Below are 19,011 nucleotides of genomic sequence, written 5' to 3' on the forward strand. Positions count from 1 at the left end.
AAGACCAACGACTAGTTAGTAAATGTAAGTTTAGCTTTAAACAAGTAAAAAGCTACTAGGATAATAAAACGTAATTTAAATCAGTCTGTCATTTTAATCTCCTTTCTTATTCACATATTCGCAGTCATTTGTATCTTAAAAATACTAACACACGACACTTGTACTTACAAAAGTATACAGTCTAAATAATAAAAATAGAAACTTCTAATATTATTGTAAAGTCAAAATAATAAAAAAATACAAACCAAAATTATTTATAAAAAATAAAATAGTACTTAGCGCCATCTATTAAAGTGAAGAGTAAACTATCAAATTTTATTTACAAATTCGTACACATCACTCGTACTAGTTTTATGATCTTCGATAATTTTCGCGGCTATTAGATTTTCACTAGAAATTTTAGAATTACGATCGTCTAAAGATAATCCTGTTAGTTGTGGAAATAGACTCATTAGATCTTTCTTCCTAGATTCGTTTATAAGTATTCTTATCTTGTTAGCATTTTTATTTACATCTTCGACTATTGGACTTTTTACATCAACTGCAGCTTCTAAAATGTTAGTATCATCATCGAGAAAACTAAAATGTCTCGGCATACTATTGAAAGTAACCAAATCATCCTCCAAAAACTTCTTCTTTATATAAACAGAGATATTATTAACAGAATTATTACTTTCACTTTTCTTAGCAAAATCGTGGAATTCTAAAAGGAAATTCTTCAAAGATTTCTTATGTATTTTACAATATTTTCTAATAAGTTGACTGGTTTTTATAATATCTTTGGTATTGATGCCTTTTTGTATTTTGATATCGTGGAAGCCTTCGGTGTTGAAGACTGTTTCTTCAAGTCTTGCTTCGTCCAGTTGTTTGTGCAGTTTGCTCTGCTTGTTCTGTCGGTACAGTTTGGGGAAGTGCGTTGTGAGGAATTCTGAGCCTGGTGGCTGGCAGGCGATCAGGTTGAACTCGTGGAGACGGCTTGTTGCTCGGGATTCCGGTGATAGAATGTTTTCCTGGAAAATAAGGTTTTTTGTTATCAGTAGAGTCATTTTACTATCTACAGGCGTATATTACAGTATTAGGTGGTACGTATGTATTTACAATTAGGTGTTAATAATGATTTTGGGAATAACATTTTTGATACCAATGTTCAGAAAAATCTAATTTGACATGTCAGTTTGTTATTCTTGAGTGGCATAGTAATAGCTACACAAATACATTTAATATGCCATCACTAGACAAACCTAGGTGCGATGGATTTTTGTACTCCTCCCTTAAAGATATAATGTCTTTGACACTGAAAATATCTTGACATTCAGTTTTCAATAAACTTTGATCCAGTTGACTAGTTTCAATGATATTGGTCGCCTTGGCCAAATATCAGCTAAAAGAAAACCTAACTACTTATAAACAGAGAACACGACTCACCATAGCCTCCAAGTAGTGATAATAATTACAGACATGTCGGAACTCATTGGTCTGTCCGCAGTGCAGCCACACGATGAACGCGCGCCGCACGGTGACGCTCGTGTACGCCGGTGTGCCTCGCTCTAGCAGCTCGTGGGCAGGCTTCGGCAGTTCGAAGTCCATCATCATTGTGCTGGAGTAAAAACAACAAACTTTAGAGATTTGAAAAGCTGTTGAAACTGTTTTTAGGGATTTTAAAAAGGTTATAGTCGCGATAATATAAAAAAAAACCGGCCAAATGCGAGTCGGACTCGCGCACAAAGGGTTTCGTACCAAATAAATACGAATAAAACATCTTTATGGTATGGAGGCCCGTAATATTTTAATTTTTACTATTTGTTGTTATAGCGGCAGCAAAAATGTTGATTCTTTAATATGATGTAGGACTTTATAGTTAAGACAGTATCATTTGAGACTTTCATTGGTAATTTCGCTCACAAGTTGATAAACGTTTAATGTGGCGAGGCCATCTCATAAATAGGTAGTCACACACTTTACAGTCTATATCTGGGTTTGCTTCAGAGGCCACGTTAAATCTCAGTCCCTTTGTTATCAAGGGCTGCGTACAGCCTTCACACATTTGGCATTAGATTTTCTCAAATCATCAGGAAGAGAGTCTTGCGTTTTCTAAAAGAGTGCCAAAATCTATTTAGTTATTATGCTAAACAAAATATTGTCTTATGATATTCAAGACAGCAACACATTCAACTATTTTCTTGTAGTTTTTTCCCGTAACTGTCCTACTGTCAGGCAAGGGTTTCCTCCCGCTCAAGACAGGGGTTAGGCCTTAAGTCCACCACGCTGGCTTAATGCGGGACTTAAGCAACATTAAACTTAAAATATTCAAAAGCCAGCAACCAAACGAAGGAAATGAAAGAAAGCCTACAAAAATAAAATAAACAGTTGTATTTGAAACAAAACTTGCGATCATAAACTTTATCGGTCATGATCTATGGCCATACTTAATACAGGTAGATGTAACACAACACATTTACTACCAACCTTATAACCTACACTTTAAGGTTCAAAATCGTATAGCAAAGGAAACATCGCGAATTTTTTTTAAGAGCCCGTAAATTGTGAAACTTTTGCTTCAATTTTCTAAGAAATTTGTTACATTGTGACTTTGAGATTATTTTTTACGATTTCTACAAAATATGGCAGTATTGTTTTGTAGTAAGTAAGTCGGTATTTAATCCGTTTTGTCTGAACTCCTTTAGTTAACCTTGGAGTAGCTTACGACCTTTGTAGTTTATGAAACAAAGCGTTTTTACACTGGTTTATGGTAAAAAATCTATTGTCTTTATATCAGTGGAAATAGTATTTGCAACTGGTGGTACTGTTTTGCACATTTTTCTTCACAATGATATTAGTAAAAAGTAGAGCAAGAAATCTTAGAGACATTATAATATTTCACTCATAATACGTACTTTTATGGGATAAGTTTGCTTATTTTTGTCGAAAGAATCGTAAGGTACGGTAAAGAACCTACCTACCAATAGTCAATTCAAGAGGCACAGTAAAACTGAGCTGAGGCTTTTAGCTAATCTGACAGTGAAGCTTGATAAATCATCTCTTAATAATATTAAATGAAGTTAAAATAATCATATTAACTTATTACATATTCGGCTCTAAGGTCAATAAGCTATCTTTTGACCTGTCTGTCAAATAAGGTCAAACTGAGATCAAAATCTAATTAAAACTTAATAGAGTAACTTAATAAGTATTACTAATTAACTACTTTTACCCTCTAGATGTTCTTACTAAGCTTTTTACTTACGGTATTATGTACAAAAAGGTGCAGCGCAGACGACAGACTATCCGTGACGCACTTTTTAGTCTGTGAAAATAGGACCAATGTAATTATAAGCAGTAACGCGCCGGAATTTTTGCGCGTTGTGTGACTAAAAAGTGCAAGACATAAGACGTATGGTATGTGGCAAAGTGTTTACTAACTTCATCTATTATGGATACAACTTTTGGTAGTGAATGTGTCAATATGCAATGAAGTGAAAGAATGATTTGTTTTTTTGTTATTTATGGCTTTAATTTAAATTATTTACTATTTATGAATTAACTTACCTTATAAATACAAGTTTCGTAATATGACAATAAAAAAATCGTAACAGATCAGATTGACTTTTTAGCAACAAATTAAAATATTATGAGGTAGGTACATTCTTGTCGGTAATTATATCTCAATGATAAACTGCCGTGCAATTTATTCTTCACGTGAGGAAATAGCAAAGACATACCAAAAGACGCAAATCATACGCTTAATGAAATATATCTTAATACATTTAGTTAAAAACGAGAATATTATATGAAACTAATCGTATTACTAAGCCGTTAAGAAAGTTATAATATAAGTTTAACAAGGTTACACGAGAGACGTCTTCAACAATCTAATTATACACTTAATAGAATAAAATTTTGGATAAAGTACGGTCAATAAAGTAAGTAATATTACTCGTCTATTTTTGTAAGTGGGTTATTTTTTTACCTGAAATCATTTTTTGTCTTTCTGGCAGTGATCATTATGTAGGTAATTAAAACTACCTAATTATAAACCCACCTATAGTTATTTTTGGAACTTTATTTTCATTTAACGTTGTCTAATTGTATGTCGGTAAAAGGCCTCTGTATGACAAACCGGCCAATACATTAAAATTCTAATTCTGTACTTAATAGATTTTAATGTTTTTTTAAACTTCAAGATTACTCAACGATCTTTTTCAAAACCTGTCTACCGTAAGGGGCCATAAAATCCTATAAATTATTATGAAAAAACTATCAAGCATTCATTACTACATCTATAAAATATCTTGCTAAAAAATATTTATATTTCTAATGATAAACTGCCATCACGAAACGGTCGTTATTATCTCATACTTTTCAATCTTTGCTAGAAATATTAAAATATCTTAATCAACTTACCTAAATAAACAAACGGACAGCAACACACTTATAACAAAAAAGTTATAAAAATATAAAAGATATTGTAATAATTCTTGTAAAATTTGGAATAATAGTTAATGGCCGCCGCGCGAAAAGGCAAGCGTTGTCTGATTTCTCATTTCTTTACAATTTGACATTAATTTGTGATAGATTTATAACTACCTTACATTTACAAAAGTTTAGTATGATGATGTTCTTCGTTCGGAAAGTGGATCATGAGTTTGCTTTGTGGTAGAGTATCATGTATTTCAATAGATTAAATATTATTTTAAATAAGTGAAATAAATGCAATAAATAATAGAATTTAAATATTTATTTGCAGTGTTGTTATCTAGTTAAATTAATTATGTGTTCCTCAGAAACACATAAGAGTAATCGATATGACATCCTTAAATTTAACTGTAAAACATTAATATGACATTGTTATAATTGAAAATATTGACATTTAAAAAGAGCAAACCGTGAGTTTCTTGCCGTTTCTTCTCACGAGTAACAGCTTTACCGAAACGGTGGTAGAAAAAAAACGACGATTTCAAACACTTGTTTAAATAAAGCATATAGTTTATTTCAAATACTTGTTTAAGTTTATGAAATAAAACATATTTGGCTTTGACTAAATAAAAATGGGGTAATTAAAAATACAGCAGTTTGTTATACATTTCTTTAATTTACCAGTTGTTACATATTTTTCTTAAAATCGATTTCTTTGAACATTAACGTTAATTGACTTTAAGAAAAATGTATTAGATTCCTTCTTCCTCCGGTATTTCCGACTCAAATAAATCTAGCCAAAAAATTGTCATGAAAACACTTTCATGACTTGTCAAATATCTTGTCAAAGTTTATAAAACTTTAATTAAATAATATTTTAAATAACATAAGCGACATTATACATAAGTCTTGTTATTTAAAAATTGACATATTTTTTCTTATTTTACAAACATTTTCTATAGTTTTATAGATTTTTTTTCATATTTTCTTTGCTACTATAGTCAATAGTATTATATTGAGATTTTTTTTACAAATTTTACTTACAACTATGTAAGATTTCTGTTTTTTTCTTAAAAATACAAAACACCCAAATTTTTTTGGATTTTTTTCATTTTATAGTTTTTTTTGTTATTTCTTGTAAATAATACAACGCCATCTATGCGGCAGTGTAGAAACTACTAAGTCACAGCCACTAAAGATGGACTCACCAGATTAATATCCCTACCATCAATGAAGGATAAGTTACTACAATTAATTATTATCTTATCCTTAACTGACGATCGATTAATGAAACCGAAACTATAACTATACTAATTACAAATACATATATTTTAATAACTAGTGAGTAATTTTATACAATATTTATTTGGTTTGAAGTTCCTTAAAAGTTTGAAGATAAATATCACAATTACAATTGACTTTCTCCGTTAATTATCATTAATAAAACCTTGTTAAAATTGCACTATATTTTTTTACTTACATTAAAATTTATTGTATTATTTACTTTATACTTTGGTTTAAAAGTCTCTTTCAACACTAGAAGTTATTTCTAATTTGCGGAGGACAATCATACTAATCACTGACATACACTCTTTCATTCTAATTAATTACTAATTAAAATCTTATTACAATTTTTACTTTTATCACAGTTTTACTATCAAAATAAATTTTAGTACTTCATTTTATATGACTTAGACGATTCACAACTCACAAGTTACTAAAATTATGTTCAACACATCGAAAAACCAAACCTTACCTAAATAAAAATGAAAAATTAAGCGAGAATTTAATCTCATTTGGCCCTATTGCGTATTTAATAAGGCACTTGTGCCAATCACTTAACAGTAACCCCGCAATGAACACCGTATTCCATTATTAAAATTTCCCATCAACATGCGAACGCAGTCTTAGAAACTGCCCGATTACCGAAATATCTGAAGAACTGCTCGACAGAACTGTTGCCGTCTCCCTCACTCTGGTTGTTAAATCTATCTTCCCTTTCGGTCGTTTCTTTCAATCTTTCGTCACTCCATATAGAGTCGGGGAAAGGTGGCCATGAATAATTGGTCTGATCCAGCACTTTTTTTGGTACGGGGAAGATGACTCTTGAATTAGATTGGGTTATATTTGGTATTGAGGCTTTTATCCAGATATTTAGAGAGGCGACGGAAATAGGCGACGTTTTGTCTTGATTGATAGTTGGATGTACATTGGTGGTTTTGTTCTCGGGCCAGATGGGTGTAGGTAATGTTTCTGGTGGTGGAGCGGCGTTGTAGTATGCGTCCATGGAATGGTCACGGTCGTAGGGGCAGGCGCTGTCGGAGCTGGTGAGGGAGAGGGTGGTGCTGAGGAAGGAGTCGCTGATGCAGCAGCACTTGAGGCGGTTGCACGCGAAGCACTCACTGAACCTGTACTCCTCGAGGAGACGGATCAGGTCTCTCCTGATGTTCTGCAGGTTTAGTTCCTGTGAACAGAAATTAAAGTTAGATGAGGGAATTTGTAAGTGCTATAATTAACTATTTAAATAGTAATTTTAAAAATTTAAGACGTTTTATTTCTTGAAGGTGAAATGTTCTATCTACTGCATCATGGTAATATACGCCATGTTTTTTTTTGTTTTTTTTCAAGCACACCTAGGATTATCGAACCTACAATGCTTTTATCGATGTTGATGACGCGTCAACACCTATCTTTAATTAATTAATATTGTTATATTAGTATTAATTAACTTTATGTTATTGCATGTCAATAATAATTACCAAATGTTTTAAAAGTCACAATCGCTAATAGCTTACAGCTAGGCATAATCTTTGTTATAAAAAAAATACAACACATTTATTATTAAGCTAAAAATTAATGGTACACAAAAAACTTATTCTTACCATAAAATGGAGTTTCAAATACATAATAGAAAACTTAAAAAGTTCTTTTCTCTTATACCATAAACCTAAACATTTTAAATCACCAATTTAATACGATGAAAAGTAAATATATATAAATAGATACTCACCAACTGAAACACGACATCCTCGTAGTAGTAAGCTTGAGATTTCGTCATTTTAACAAATTAACACAGACACTAAATATTAGTTTATAAACTGCGATACTTTTACACTCAGAAAATCATCTTTAACTCACTTAATTAAACTTAAAAATTAACACAAAATAATAAAAATAAAATAGCAAAAATATTCGCAAAATTTGCAATGGCGTCCCTCAGCTCCCGGCTTAGAGTATCGGGTAACTGAGAATGACTTTACTATATACTTTAGTTTATATGCGTATACGCACCCCGTAATGACTTAACTTCGGATGTTTCCGCCCCCACTCGGCTTTTTCCGCCACCCTTCCCGGTAACACTTAGGTTCAATAATACAATGAACTTTATTACCATATTGTTACCAAAATCGGTTAAGATAATGACAGTCATTTGTAGTGCTTATGCTATTTTCTGGTAATTCATAATGACTTATTTTTGTAATTCCGTTAATAGGTGTGGGAATGGATTAATGTCAAATCATAAGTTTAATGATTGTAGTAGATCTAGAAAGAACCTGAATTCTGTGAGTGAAATGTTTTACTGCAACATTTTTGTTTGGACTGATATAACAGTGTAAAAATATAGTTTCATGTATAAGTTTCAAGTTCTACAAGTTTGTAAGAAATTTTCTAATTAATTTATCTTGCCTGTCTGAAGGCTTCACAGACATACTAACGTCAGCTAATATGGTTTTATGAAACCTGCATAAGTTATGTGTGGATTACACAATCATTTATTTTGTTTTAGAATCGAACCTATACCCTCTTGCGTGGATGTAGCGATGAGACATTTTTCTGTCCAACAAGAAACCATTCCTTTGACTCATCGTGACTGAATATTGCTTTATAAAAAAATAGTTGACTTATAACAATTTTGGTAACGAAATACTTTACCAATTTCTTTTATTATTCTTTATGTGCGAAAATCTGTGAAACAGATATGATATATCAATTATCCGTCATCTCTAAAATAAACCCCTATAATTTTTAAAATAACATTGGCAGTGGCAACTGCCGGTAAAGCTAAACATCGGTATTTCTTTCCAAAGCCCATTCCCACAATAAAAATAATCCCAAAAGTGCAGGTCAGAAATTCTCACAAATATAACACAAAGAGGCTTTAATCCTTCTTTAAAACAAATATCTTTTCACTCTACGATAACGTTTATTTAAGAATAAGTCGTAAACCGTTAGTTAAAGGTTCAAAGTACCGACATTTTGAAAGTCAAACACATGTTTTAAGTAAAGTGATAATAAAGTTTATGTTTATCTTTGTGTTGAAGATAACTGCCGGTTAGTTTCCAGACAACTTTACAACTAAGAACAATTTAAGTTCTTATCCATCTTTGGTTAAAGAATAGTTGAAAAAATGTAACGACAATCTCACCCAGACCACGTTTCTATCACGGTTGATGGAGACTAAAGATGACTATTTGAGTGCACAGTAAATTACCTTTTCAAAAAATTGACAACATGTATAAAACATTTCATTCCAAAAATGTCTTACTAGAAAAGAGACCGTAAAATAGATTTTCAGGTATTCTTAAATAACAATAATAATAATCTGATTTCTGTTTGTGACTGTTTACAACATTTGACAAAACATTTTTCAGCAAAACACAAAACCAAGTATGTCTTTCATTCAATATGCAATTCCAAAAGGTCAGAACTCTTATATCCTTCCAATATAAGAAGTGCCATGTCAACTGCATATTTAATTTTTCAAAAATATTCGCATCCCGTTATTGGTATCGATAAGGCCGTCACGTAATTCCGTCCCGGGGTCCCGCAATTCCGGACATTCCCGGGCTTCGATCGGGATCCTGCGTTATTTCCCGTCTCGGGCGTATATTAAGGCATTCTTAGGAGACAATGGTATATGAGTTATCGATTTGCAATTTAATGGCGCTTAATGGGCGGGTAATGGCAGATATTTGTGTGAGGAATAATGCTTCAGTAGGTAAGGAGTTAGACTTACTTGGAATATTGTTTAAGTATTTTGCTTAGTTTCCAAAGAAGGTTTAGATAATATGTTTATACTTTCAGGGTGCTTTATTGACACTAAATGTTTATAGTCTCCGAGGCAAAGGGTACAAGGGTGCCCAATAGTTCTTAAAATGATGTTCCAGTATAATTTAAGTACAGTCAAACTACTTCACTTGGATTAGTCCTCAACCCGCACTTGACCAGCATGGTGGACTGAAACCCTAACTCTTTCCTTGTTCGGGAATAAAAATCCTTGAATGTTCTTATAAGATCAAAATACTGGTTTAGAATATTTCATAGCACAGAAAACGTCCCATTTATAAGCGGAATTATATTGAAAACAGATCCAACCGTTTTCGTATGCTTTAAAAAACTGATTTTTACGTTTCGTATTATTATAACTCTCTGACATATTACCGTACCAGCAAACAAATGACAGAAAAATATTCTTTATAATATAACATTATACAAGAGGACAAAGGAACGGCATTTTTAATGTTTTTTCATACATTAATGAAGTTAAATGTAAGTTTTCCTTTGTGTGACATTAACATTGACGTTCTGTTTCGTTTTATTAAGTCGGATATGATCCGACTTCGCAATGTGACCTACTTAATTATAATTAAATGTTGCAGTTTTTATATTGAACATGTTTTCATTGGAAATATATTTTAATTTCTTTATTATTTCGATCTTTGTAATATAATTTATTTACATTATTCATGATTCTGACGTTATGTTAATGGAACTAATAATGCAGAATTCTTTTTTTCTTTTTAAAAGCCATCTCCTTTACTAAGAATTGAGTCACTCTTGTGTCGCGGGGACTTTCACGAATATACAAACAAACAACGGATAGAAAGTACAACCAGACTTGAAACAGCTTTTTGTGTATCGCACAAATATGTAGTTACAAATTTACAATAACATTTAAAAGTGTTGTGGTAAATTATAAGCAAGTTAATTAATTTCAATCGAATTTAAACCTATGAGAGACACAACTTTCAACAAATAAACACATTGCATTAAAACCAATTCGAGGTAACCCAACATTATTCATCAATACCATACTACTTTTTTACAGAACAGACAAGTCTGACCTCATTAAGCTAGTATTAATATAAAATTTAATAAATAAATACCGCAGGGGGTTATAAAATGCAGGTATCATCTAATACCGATGGCATGGCATTCCGCGGCGTAGCCCTCCATATTAACACATAACTTGATATTAATAACCCTTTATGAATTACTAGCTGACCCGCGCAACTTCGTTTGCGTCACATAAGAGAGAATGAGTCAAAATTTCCCCCGTTTTTGTAACATTTTCTACTGGTACTCTGCTCCTATTGGTCGTAGCGTGATGATATATAGCTTATAGCCTTCCTTGATAAATGGGCTATCTAACATTGAAAGATTTTTTCAAATCGGACCAGTAGTTCCTGAGATTAGCGCGTTCAAACAAACAAACTCTTCAGCTTTATAATATTAGTATAGATATTATATTAGTTAGAATATTATGTATTAGTGATCCATACTCATACACTTATTAATTATTAATATCCATACTCCATACCAAAATTATAAATGCGAAAGTAACTCTGTCTGTCTGTCTGTCTGTTACTCAATCACGCCTAAACTACAGAACCAATTCGCATGAAATTTGGTATGGAGATATTTTGATACCCGAGAAATAACATAGGCTACTTTTTATCTGAAAATGACGCATTTCCACAGGTAAATTCAGGTGACGGACGAAGTCGCGGGTAGAATTAATATAAAATTCAATAAATAATACCGCAGGGGGTTATAAAATGCAGGTATCATCTAATACAGATGGCATGGCATTCCGCGGCGTAGCCCTCCATATTAACACATAACTTGATATTAATAACCCTTTATGAATTATCTTATATTAGTTAATGATTATGATGGGCTTAGAATATTATGTATTAGTGAAATTACACTAATTTGTTTTTATTATACAAGTGGATACCACTTCAAGATATGTTTCAGATTGTATGTATATCGTTTCTGCGTTCATACATTGTCTCTCTAGCAGATAGTTTAACTGAAACTTATTTACAAGCTATAAAACAAGAGTTAATGATTTTCATTATTTTTGAGTTACGTGTTGAAGGTACAATTCCAATAAGTCTTTCAGATTTTAGAATAGTATAATATTTTTTACTGAACATAAATGGTATATTTATATAGACAAGTTTGTCTCTTCCTCAAAAATTCCGAACACCAAAGCTGCCAATAAAAAAATACAATTCCCCAAAAAATACAAACCTCAAACTTGCCATATTGAATAAAAGTAACACAAAAAACTGACTAAACGACATTTTCTTAACAGTCAACAATATTCCAATACTACTGACACAGCTCACTCATAAAATAATACAACTAAATACATCGACAGCTGTATCGACATTGGCGCATCACTATCATAACGAGGGGGCGGGGCGTACGTGCCGTTGCCATGGCAACCGATCTGCCGCGTGCTTAGAACATACGGGAAAGAATGCGCGACCGGCACGCTGTACAGAATATTTTCAGGTTCGATGTGAATTTTTGGGACGTTTGATGAATTATGGATTGTGAGACATCGTTGGAAAATTCTTGCTGTTTTTGGAATGGATTTCTTTGGGACTTTGTGTTAAACAGCTTTATTGCAACAAAGCTAATATTTAATTCTGTAACTTACGAAAGATTGAACACTGTAACTTTTGAAGTGTCTCTACTTAGAAAATTCTCTAAACTAATAATACTCGCAACGCAGTCTGCGTTGTTTAACTTTTTAACTTGGTTTTTCAAAGGACACATTTTAATAGCAATAATTTTTTAATGGATTAGTAGGTAACAATACCTTAGTATTTTTACTTTGAAAAAAATAAAATTCAGGCAGGAGTAATATCAAGCAGGCGATCGGTTGTAAAAATATAATTACAGCATTTTTTCGAAGAAAACATGAAGTGCTGGCTACACGTATTGTGGGATACGTAAAAGAAAAAGCAAAAATTTTATTAAATAAAATTCTCATATTTTCAGCTTCCAGTAATTTAGCTCCTTCATAGATCTAGATGAAATACGTGCACATATTCTTATCAAGTGAACTGAAATTTTCAGGTCACCATGACTCATCAGAAATTTGTTAAAACGGACACGTACTTGTATGTGAAAGGATGTGTGATATAAAACGTTGAAGTATTTTAGTTTCGTAGATTAATAAAGGACTGGTGTATTGCTGTAATGAATACTCGTCTGCGTAAGAATATTTTCGATAGTAAATGATGGTCACTTCAATATTAAATTATTAAAGTTAGATGAGATTATAATAGTCGGCTTAAAATGTGAAAGATAATGTTCGAGCGATACGAATAACCTTACTAATTTTATTCAGTGTTATTTTTGAAACAGTTACTAGTGTCGTATTTTTTACGAACGGGCTTTAAGGTATCCTTCAAATTCGTATCATAGTAAGATTCCAGCCAGATTTCCATAACTGTTTTTAATGTAATAGTTTCGGTAAAATTCACTAGCCATACTAATAACTATACCTCACTTTTACCCCTTATTTTTTGCCCAAATCAACAAACCGCTGCGTGCCTGTCTCAATTTTTCTCCCGTAAAACTAGAGAAAACCTCGTAAGGCAGTTCGCGCACATATTTGATCCGCTCGCTTTATTCCATACATTTTATTTGCCTCGTACACAACTATCACTTCATATTTTTTTCCTTATTTCTATTTTTTGTGAAGAATATATTGTTTGGGTGTTGTTTTACGGTTTGGCTTTGGGTTTCAAGGTATTTGAATAAATCATTGCTTTTGCAACATTTTTCTTTGTCTTGGAAATATTTTGACGGTATTTTTCGTTTTGTAAATGCAAGGATACAGTGCAATGATTTTGAAATGAAAAAATATATGAAAATTCGATTTTTTTTACTCGAGGTATGTCGGAATGTGTCAAATTATTGCATCGTGAAACTGATTGCGTTATATTTTTCAGGCCAAAGTCATTTTGTTAAGATTATTTTTATGTACCTATAACTTACATGTGTAGTTAATACTGTTTAAGTAAGGTCGTAAATATGTAAATAAATGAATAAATTGTATAGAATCACATTCTAAAGAAATAAGAAATAATATATCAAGTATTTTTCTCTCAAACTTCACACGTACTTCCAACGAAATATAAAAATAACTATATCTTCCACTAAACTACTTGTATTCCTTTATCTCGGAGGACAGTCTCACACAAGCGTAGTATCTCGCGATACAACTTGTTGCTGCGCTCAACAGACTCCTTGCTCAATAAACAAATACTTGTAGACGGGAAATAAGATTATTTAAACCACTAATACAATATTCATTTATTTTAAATATTTGTTTCATCTATGTACTAAATGTGTAGTTGAGATTCATTATGTGTTAGTTTGGTATGACTCAAAAGTAGATGATAGAACATTGACATATCAGATTTATGTTGAAAACTAGCTACAATAAATAGCAAGAAATGTCTAATTCTATGACAATAGTGGTAGACCGAGTTTTTACTTAAAGAAAGTTGGTTAATTTTATACAATGAAAAGAGTTGATTGTTCAAACAGTTTGTAAGTGAAAATAGTGAAATGATTTACATACATAGATATTAAATAATTTTGGAAATGACCCTTTAAATTGTAATTTTTCAAGTTAATAAAACGTTAATAACTACCCTCTGAAAATTACAGACCTACAAACGCTTCCAAAATTGATAACAGCGCCATCTACACCCCAACGCCCGAACTACGTGCAACAAAATTGAAATTCAACACATAAAGTAGGAAAACGTGTACATTTACAAAGATATATTCCTTCTATATCCTTCCCGATATAAAAATTTATACACAGGCAATCCCGGGGCCATAAACAGAGCTTATTCGTATACTAACGGATATAAGTCACGGTTTGCGAGCGGGTCAGTTCGGATACGGCGGATATAGTTCGGATACTCGGATATCCAAGATGGCGACTGAGATTTGTAAAGCAATCGTTGTCTTTCAAACGGTCGTTCGTCTTTTTTCTATACCGTTCTTTTAGAAACTATTTCTGGTGATAGTTTATTGCTTGAAATACGGGTACTGTGATGTTTTATACATTTTCCTACCATAGATACTAGGCGTTTAATACTACTGTTTTATAAGAAAATGCGTACTTTTTAGCTGTAAGCGATCATAGTAATGGAGCAAAATTTTAAAAATACCAACATATATCTTTTTATTTTTTTGATGATGATTGGTTATCGTATATTTAGATATTTACATTATAATATATCATTATTATTGATATAACGTTGGCGTGGCCGTCTAAATAAACGTGTAAAATGAGACTTACCTTAGGAAAACTCACACATGTCATCTGATTCCAAACTAAGCAGAGCTTGTAGTATGGTAACCAAATTACTGATAAACATACCTACTTATATACATTTTAATACATAAATTTAGACAAATTGACATACAAATAAATTGTAATATTTTAACTTTCTTCTTCTCAAAATGTTGTAGGGTTTCCGTACACTAAGAACGTTTCTACAATTCTACAAAGGCACAAACATATTAAAACAATTAATTTTCAGTGACCATTAACTTTTATTTGATTCCGAACAAATGCAATGATCGTATTACTGAAAGAATTCTTACCGATAGAATTTAAATGGAGACAAACGTAGAGAGGAATCCATAGGTGGAATAGTGAACATGCTTTGGAGTTCCGGTCAAGAATCGAGAGAAATATTATTATACAGGTATTTTTAATATTCAAAGGAATATGAATGAAAAATTTTACAGAGCACCTAGCCTGAATAACTTGAATATGTAGACAATGTATGAAAGTACGACAATTATTTAAAACATTTGTGGTACATGTACAATTAAACATAGGTTTTGTTTTTCTGTCCCGGATTAGGCAAACTGTTAGTAAGGTTTTCAATACAAAAATCGTACCTTCAACCCGGAATTGTTTTCAAAATGTCAACTTTCCGAAAAAGTTAACATAATCTTAATATTAAGATATAAGTTCCAAAAATGCGAAATTTTGACAATTATATTATAGGTAACGATATGAGAATTGAAAATCATGTACCAAAAATATTCTCTGTTTGGACAAAGTTATTTTGAAACATTATTTTATTACAAAGCTTATCAAAAAAATATAGACAAAGATTAAAACCAAACATTTTTTTAAACCACCAAAATGACAAATTTCCACATACTGTCCACATAAAGGCGTGTAGCCTTTATGTGGACAGTATGTGGAAATTTGTTGTTAAACCCTATTCAATTCGTAAAAAAAACGATCGTCCATCTTGTTCGAGGCAGCCCTACAACAATTACGTCAGTCAGTGAAGCGCGAGCGGTGTCGCGCGCCGATAGTGCCGCGTCGTCGCCTCGCGCGTGCCAGCCCTGTATTTATGTAGTATTAATAATGCGGTCTATCGACTATATTTAGTGAAGGAATTAAATTGCTTAGGAATAGAATAGAACAGTATTTATAAATAAATATGTTTTTAAAAATAGCCTAAATTAAAAATATATTTCTTTTACATAACGCTTAAGACCCTCAATTAAGATTTTTCCACAGTTAATAATATATGTAGTATGAATTTATCTCATTAATATAAAAAAAAACATTTTCTTTAGCAAGCATCATTATTTCGACATTTTTGGATACTATAATATGATAGCATAACTAATATATAGCAGTATAATGAGCAGATTTGTTTATTTCCTTTTCGGAACCTTCATCTGAATCTATCGTGAAAAAGACAAACTAATGTCTGCTTCTTTATATAAGGCAGTAACACAATACCATGATTCAAAGACAACCGTTCTAAAACAAAATCAATCAAATCAAATCCCAAACATCTATTCTCACCACCACTTCAAAGCCCACCATTTACACACGCAACTAACCGAAAATAAAAATCACTGAATATCCATAACTTATAGAGGAGCATAATTTGGTGGTATTCCGGTCGGCAAGATGGCGGCCGGCGGCAGAACAATTTCCGTTCTCCTCACACAGCCTCCTGCGGCTGACGCGATGACGTGTCGAGTGCCTTTGCTCTGTAATTGCTCCTCTTTCTGAACGCCTCCCATTTTTTCTCAAGGACCTGTTTAGTTGTTGTTTGTTTAATTGTTAAGCCTTTGGATCAATTCCGTGGTTTTTTTTTGGATTTAGCGTTAAAATATTGAGCCTAGGTAGTTTTACTTAGTTAGTTTCATATAAAAGTAGAAACCAGGGTGTTTTCATGTTATACTAAAGCGTAATTTAATATGGACATAGACCATAGAGTTACATCTTAGCTTAGGTTCTTAATCTCGCGAGACATGAATTGAGGAATTAAACAAATGTATATTTCGTTTAAAAATAAATAAACAACCTCTAAGGCTCCTCAAGTTCCCACTTACATAAACAAATAACAGACAACTTGAAATAATTAGTAGTAACACATTATTTTGAAAATAAGCGTTGTTTATTTCTTTAAACCTGTGCTACTTACGTGTTTTAAAAATTAATACAAAACGTTAAGCTTTAGTGACATACACATTGTTTTTGTCTTTTTCACTCATATACAGTTACAAACCTAATTTTAAGCGAAAACATACTGTATAAATACGAAATTTATTAGTAAGACAGCAAAACTAAAGATTCTCCCCAAAATCCCTACATAAATCAAATCCAATCACATCAACACGATGTAAACGAAGCACTAAGTCTAAAAGGCTTGCGTATAAATCGTCCGTCGAATAAACACTCGGGACCAATGGGCCGAAGTTAGTTAATAAATAAAAGGGCCGATCTTCGCGACAAATCTTGTTAGCCTCGCTTTGATTAAGCAGATCTCTGTTCTTAAGACGGGAGACGTTGCGCTAATTTTGTTATTTAGTGCCGTGCTGCGTTTGAATTGGGTTTCCGGGGATAGTGGTTTGGGAGAGTAGGTCCGTTAAGTTGTGATAATGTTAGAGTGAGTTGTGATGTTGTGTGCTAGTTTTGTTAATATTGACGATAAATATAAATAATAACAAGAGAAAATATTTTTTTATAAGTAGGCCGTATTCGCAAAAGTGGCAGCATTAAAGTTGAGCAAAATTGGTAATTTTTTTAAGTTTAAATATTTGGGAGCTGATTTCTTAAATTTCAATTTTAGGCAACCTTTTTAAAAGGCTATCTAATTAAACAGGTATTTCGCTTTTAAACATAAAAGATTTCTATAACTAAATAAAACTATTGAAATCATAACAAAACAATGTATTTGTATTTGTATTCTATAAATTACACAATAAATTTCCTACGTCCATTTTCCGAAAACTGTAATTGTTTGCCGTAAGTATAATGTTATAATTGAGGGTAATTTTCTCGTTATATTCCCATTCCGAATGGACGTTTATTTTATAAAATGTTTCAAAGAACGACACGGTACAATGTGAAATATTGATTGTTTGTCTACAAAAGAAGTCTTTGTTATGAACAGATATCTTTTTAATGTAAAAAACTTAATTAAATAAAACTACATGGTATTCATTTCAGGTACTTTCTTTTACCTTAAGTAAAATAAATTATTTTTAGGTTTTATTGAGTACGAAACCCTTCAAACTAAAAGACAAAAACAGCAAGTATTTTACAAAAACTACCTCAAAGTATACCTTCTCTTTTACAAAAATCAAATTTAACAAACTTCTTTAAGCTCCAATTTAATCGTGTACTTAATAATATACTCTCGCCAAACGTATTTCAAAGGCAAGTCTACTTGAACATCTCTATCAATTCAAACGCAGCACAACACAGTATTTAACAGTACTAATGTAAACAAAAACCTCAGCGCTGTCGCAACTCGATTATGACGTCACAGTCTCAATACAACCTGCAGCCTGAGAAGGCTTTTGTCAACCAATTGATGGCAATTTGAGACTGTTTGAGATGAATGGAATATGATTCTGATTAAATTATTCCTTCTGAAACTTATGTTTTAAATCAGTTTATCAGGTTTATCTCGCAAAATGGTCTTTTAATACATTTATTGAGAGCATGCAAAGTCGCCAAAACGCACTCGGCGAGCGTGGTGGACTCAAAGCCTTACTCGTTCCTCGTTTGGGAAGAGACCCTTGCCCAGCAGTGGGACAGTAATGAGGAAAAAAAAAACTTTCAAACAATTATAGCAAGGAAATATATTTTTTAAAGCCAAAAGACACTAACCTACAATAGAAAGTTGAGGGTAAGGATTTCATTTAGCTTTGGGATGATACAGGCTAGAAAAAATAATAAATATCACAGTCATAAAAAATACGTCTTACAAAAACCATGTAGTGAGTCAATGAAATAATAATCTCATATGTAAGGTTGCATTTTTTGAAACACTGCCTGCGCGGTATAAGCGTAGTGTATGTGACTTCAGACCACAAAATCTGCGGTTCAATTCCCGAATGGAACAAAAATTGAACACCGATCATGAGATAAATAAGAAACATTTTATTCACAAAATTACAGTTGCACATAATTCAGACTTAAAAATCAAACTCAAATAA

At 32.1% G+C, this 19,011-nt stretch overlaps 3 protein-coding genes across 5 annotated transcripts in view; 1 reads left to right on the forward strand and 2 right to left on the reverse strand.

Annotated features, from left to right (window-relative positions):
• The window catches only part of cpx (synaptic transmission protein complexin), a 338,383-nt gene that overhangs the window by 255,441 nt on the left and 63,931 nt on the right, over nucleotides 1-19,011 (forward strand). The window lies entirely within an intron of this gene.
• LOC142983541 (uncharacterized) lies at nucleotides 75-4,565 on the reverse strand. Of its 2 annotated transcripts, XM_076130469.1 has the most exons (4): nucleotides 4,402-4,565; nucleotides 3,245-3,304; nucleotides 1,426-1,597; nucleotides 75-1,010 (listed from the first exon to the last, which is right to left on the reverse strand). In XM_076130469.1, the coding sequence occupies exons 3-4, from the start codon at nucleotides 1,591-1,593 to the stop codon at nucleotides 309-311; spliced, it is 870 nt and encodes a 289-aa protein (XP_075986584.1). In that variant the 5' UTR covers nucleotides 1,594-1,597; nucleotides 3,245-3,304; nucleotides 4,402-4,565; the 3' UTR covers nucleotides 75-308. The 2 variants fall into 2 exon arrangements, with proteins under 2 accessions (XP_075986584.1, XP_075986583.1); XM_076130468.1 differs by lacking the exon at nucleotides 3,245-3,304 and having other exon boundaries at nucleotides 4,402-4,561.
• Nucleotides 4,863-7,728, reverse strand: LOC142983630 (uncharacterized). The gene is made up of 2 exons (XM_076130607.1): nucleotides 7,424-7,728; nucleotides 4,863-6,877 (listed from the first exon to the last, which is right to left on the reverse strand). The coding sequence occupies exons 1-2, from the start codon at nucleotides 7,469-7,471 to the stop codon at nucleotides 6,302-6,304; spliced, it is 624 nt and encodes a 207-aa protein (XP_075986722.1). The 5' UTR covers nucleotides 7,472-7,728; the 3' UTR covers nucleotides 4,863-6,301.

Source organism: Anticarsia gemmatalis, chromosome 24 (assembly GCF_050436995.1).
Source record: "Anticarsia gemmatalis isolate Benzon Research Colony breed Stoneville strain chromosome 24, ilAntGemm2 primary, whole genome shotgun sequence".
Classification (NCBI taxonomy): domain Eukaryota; kingdom Metazoa; phylum Arthropoda; class Insecta; order Lepidoptera; family Erebidae; genus Anticarsia; species Anticarsia gemmatalis.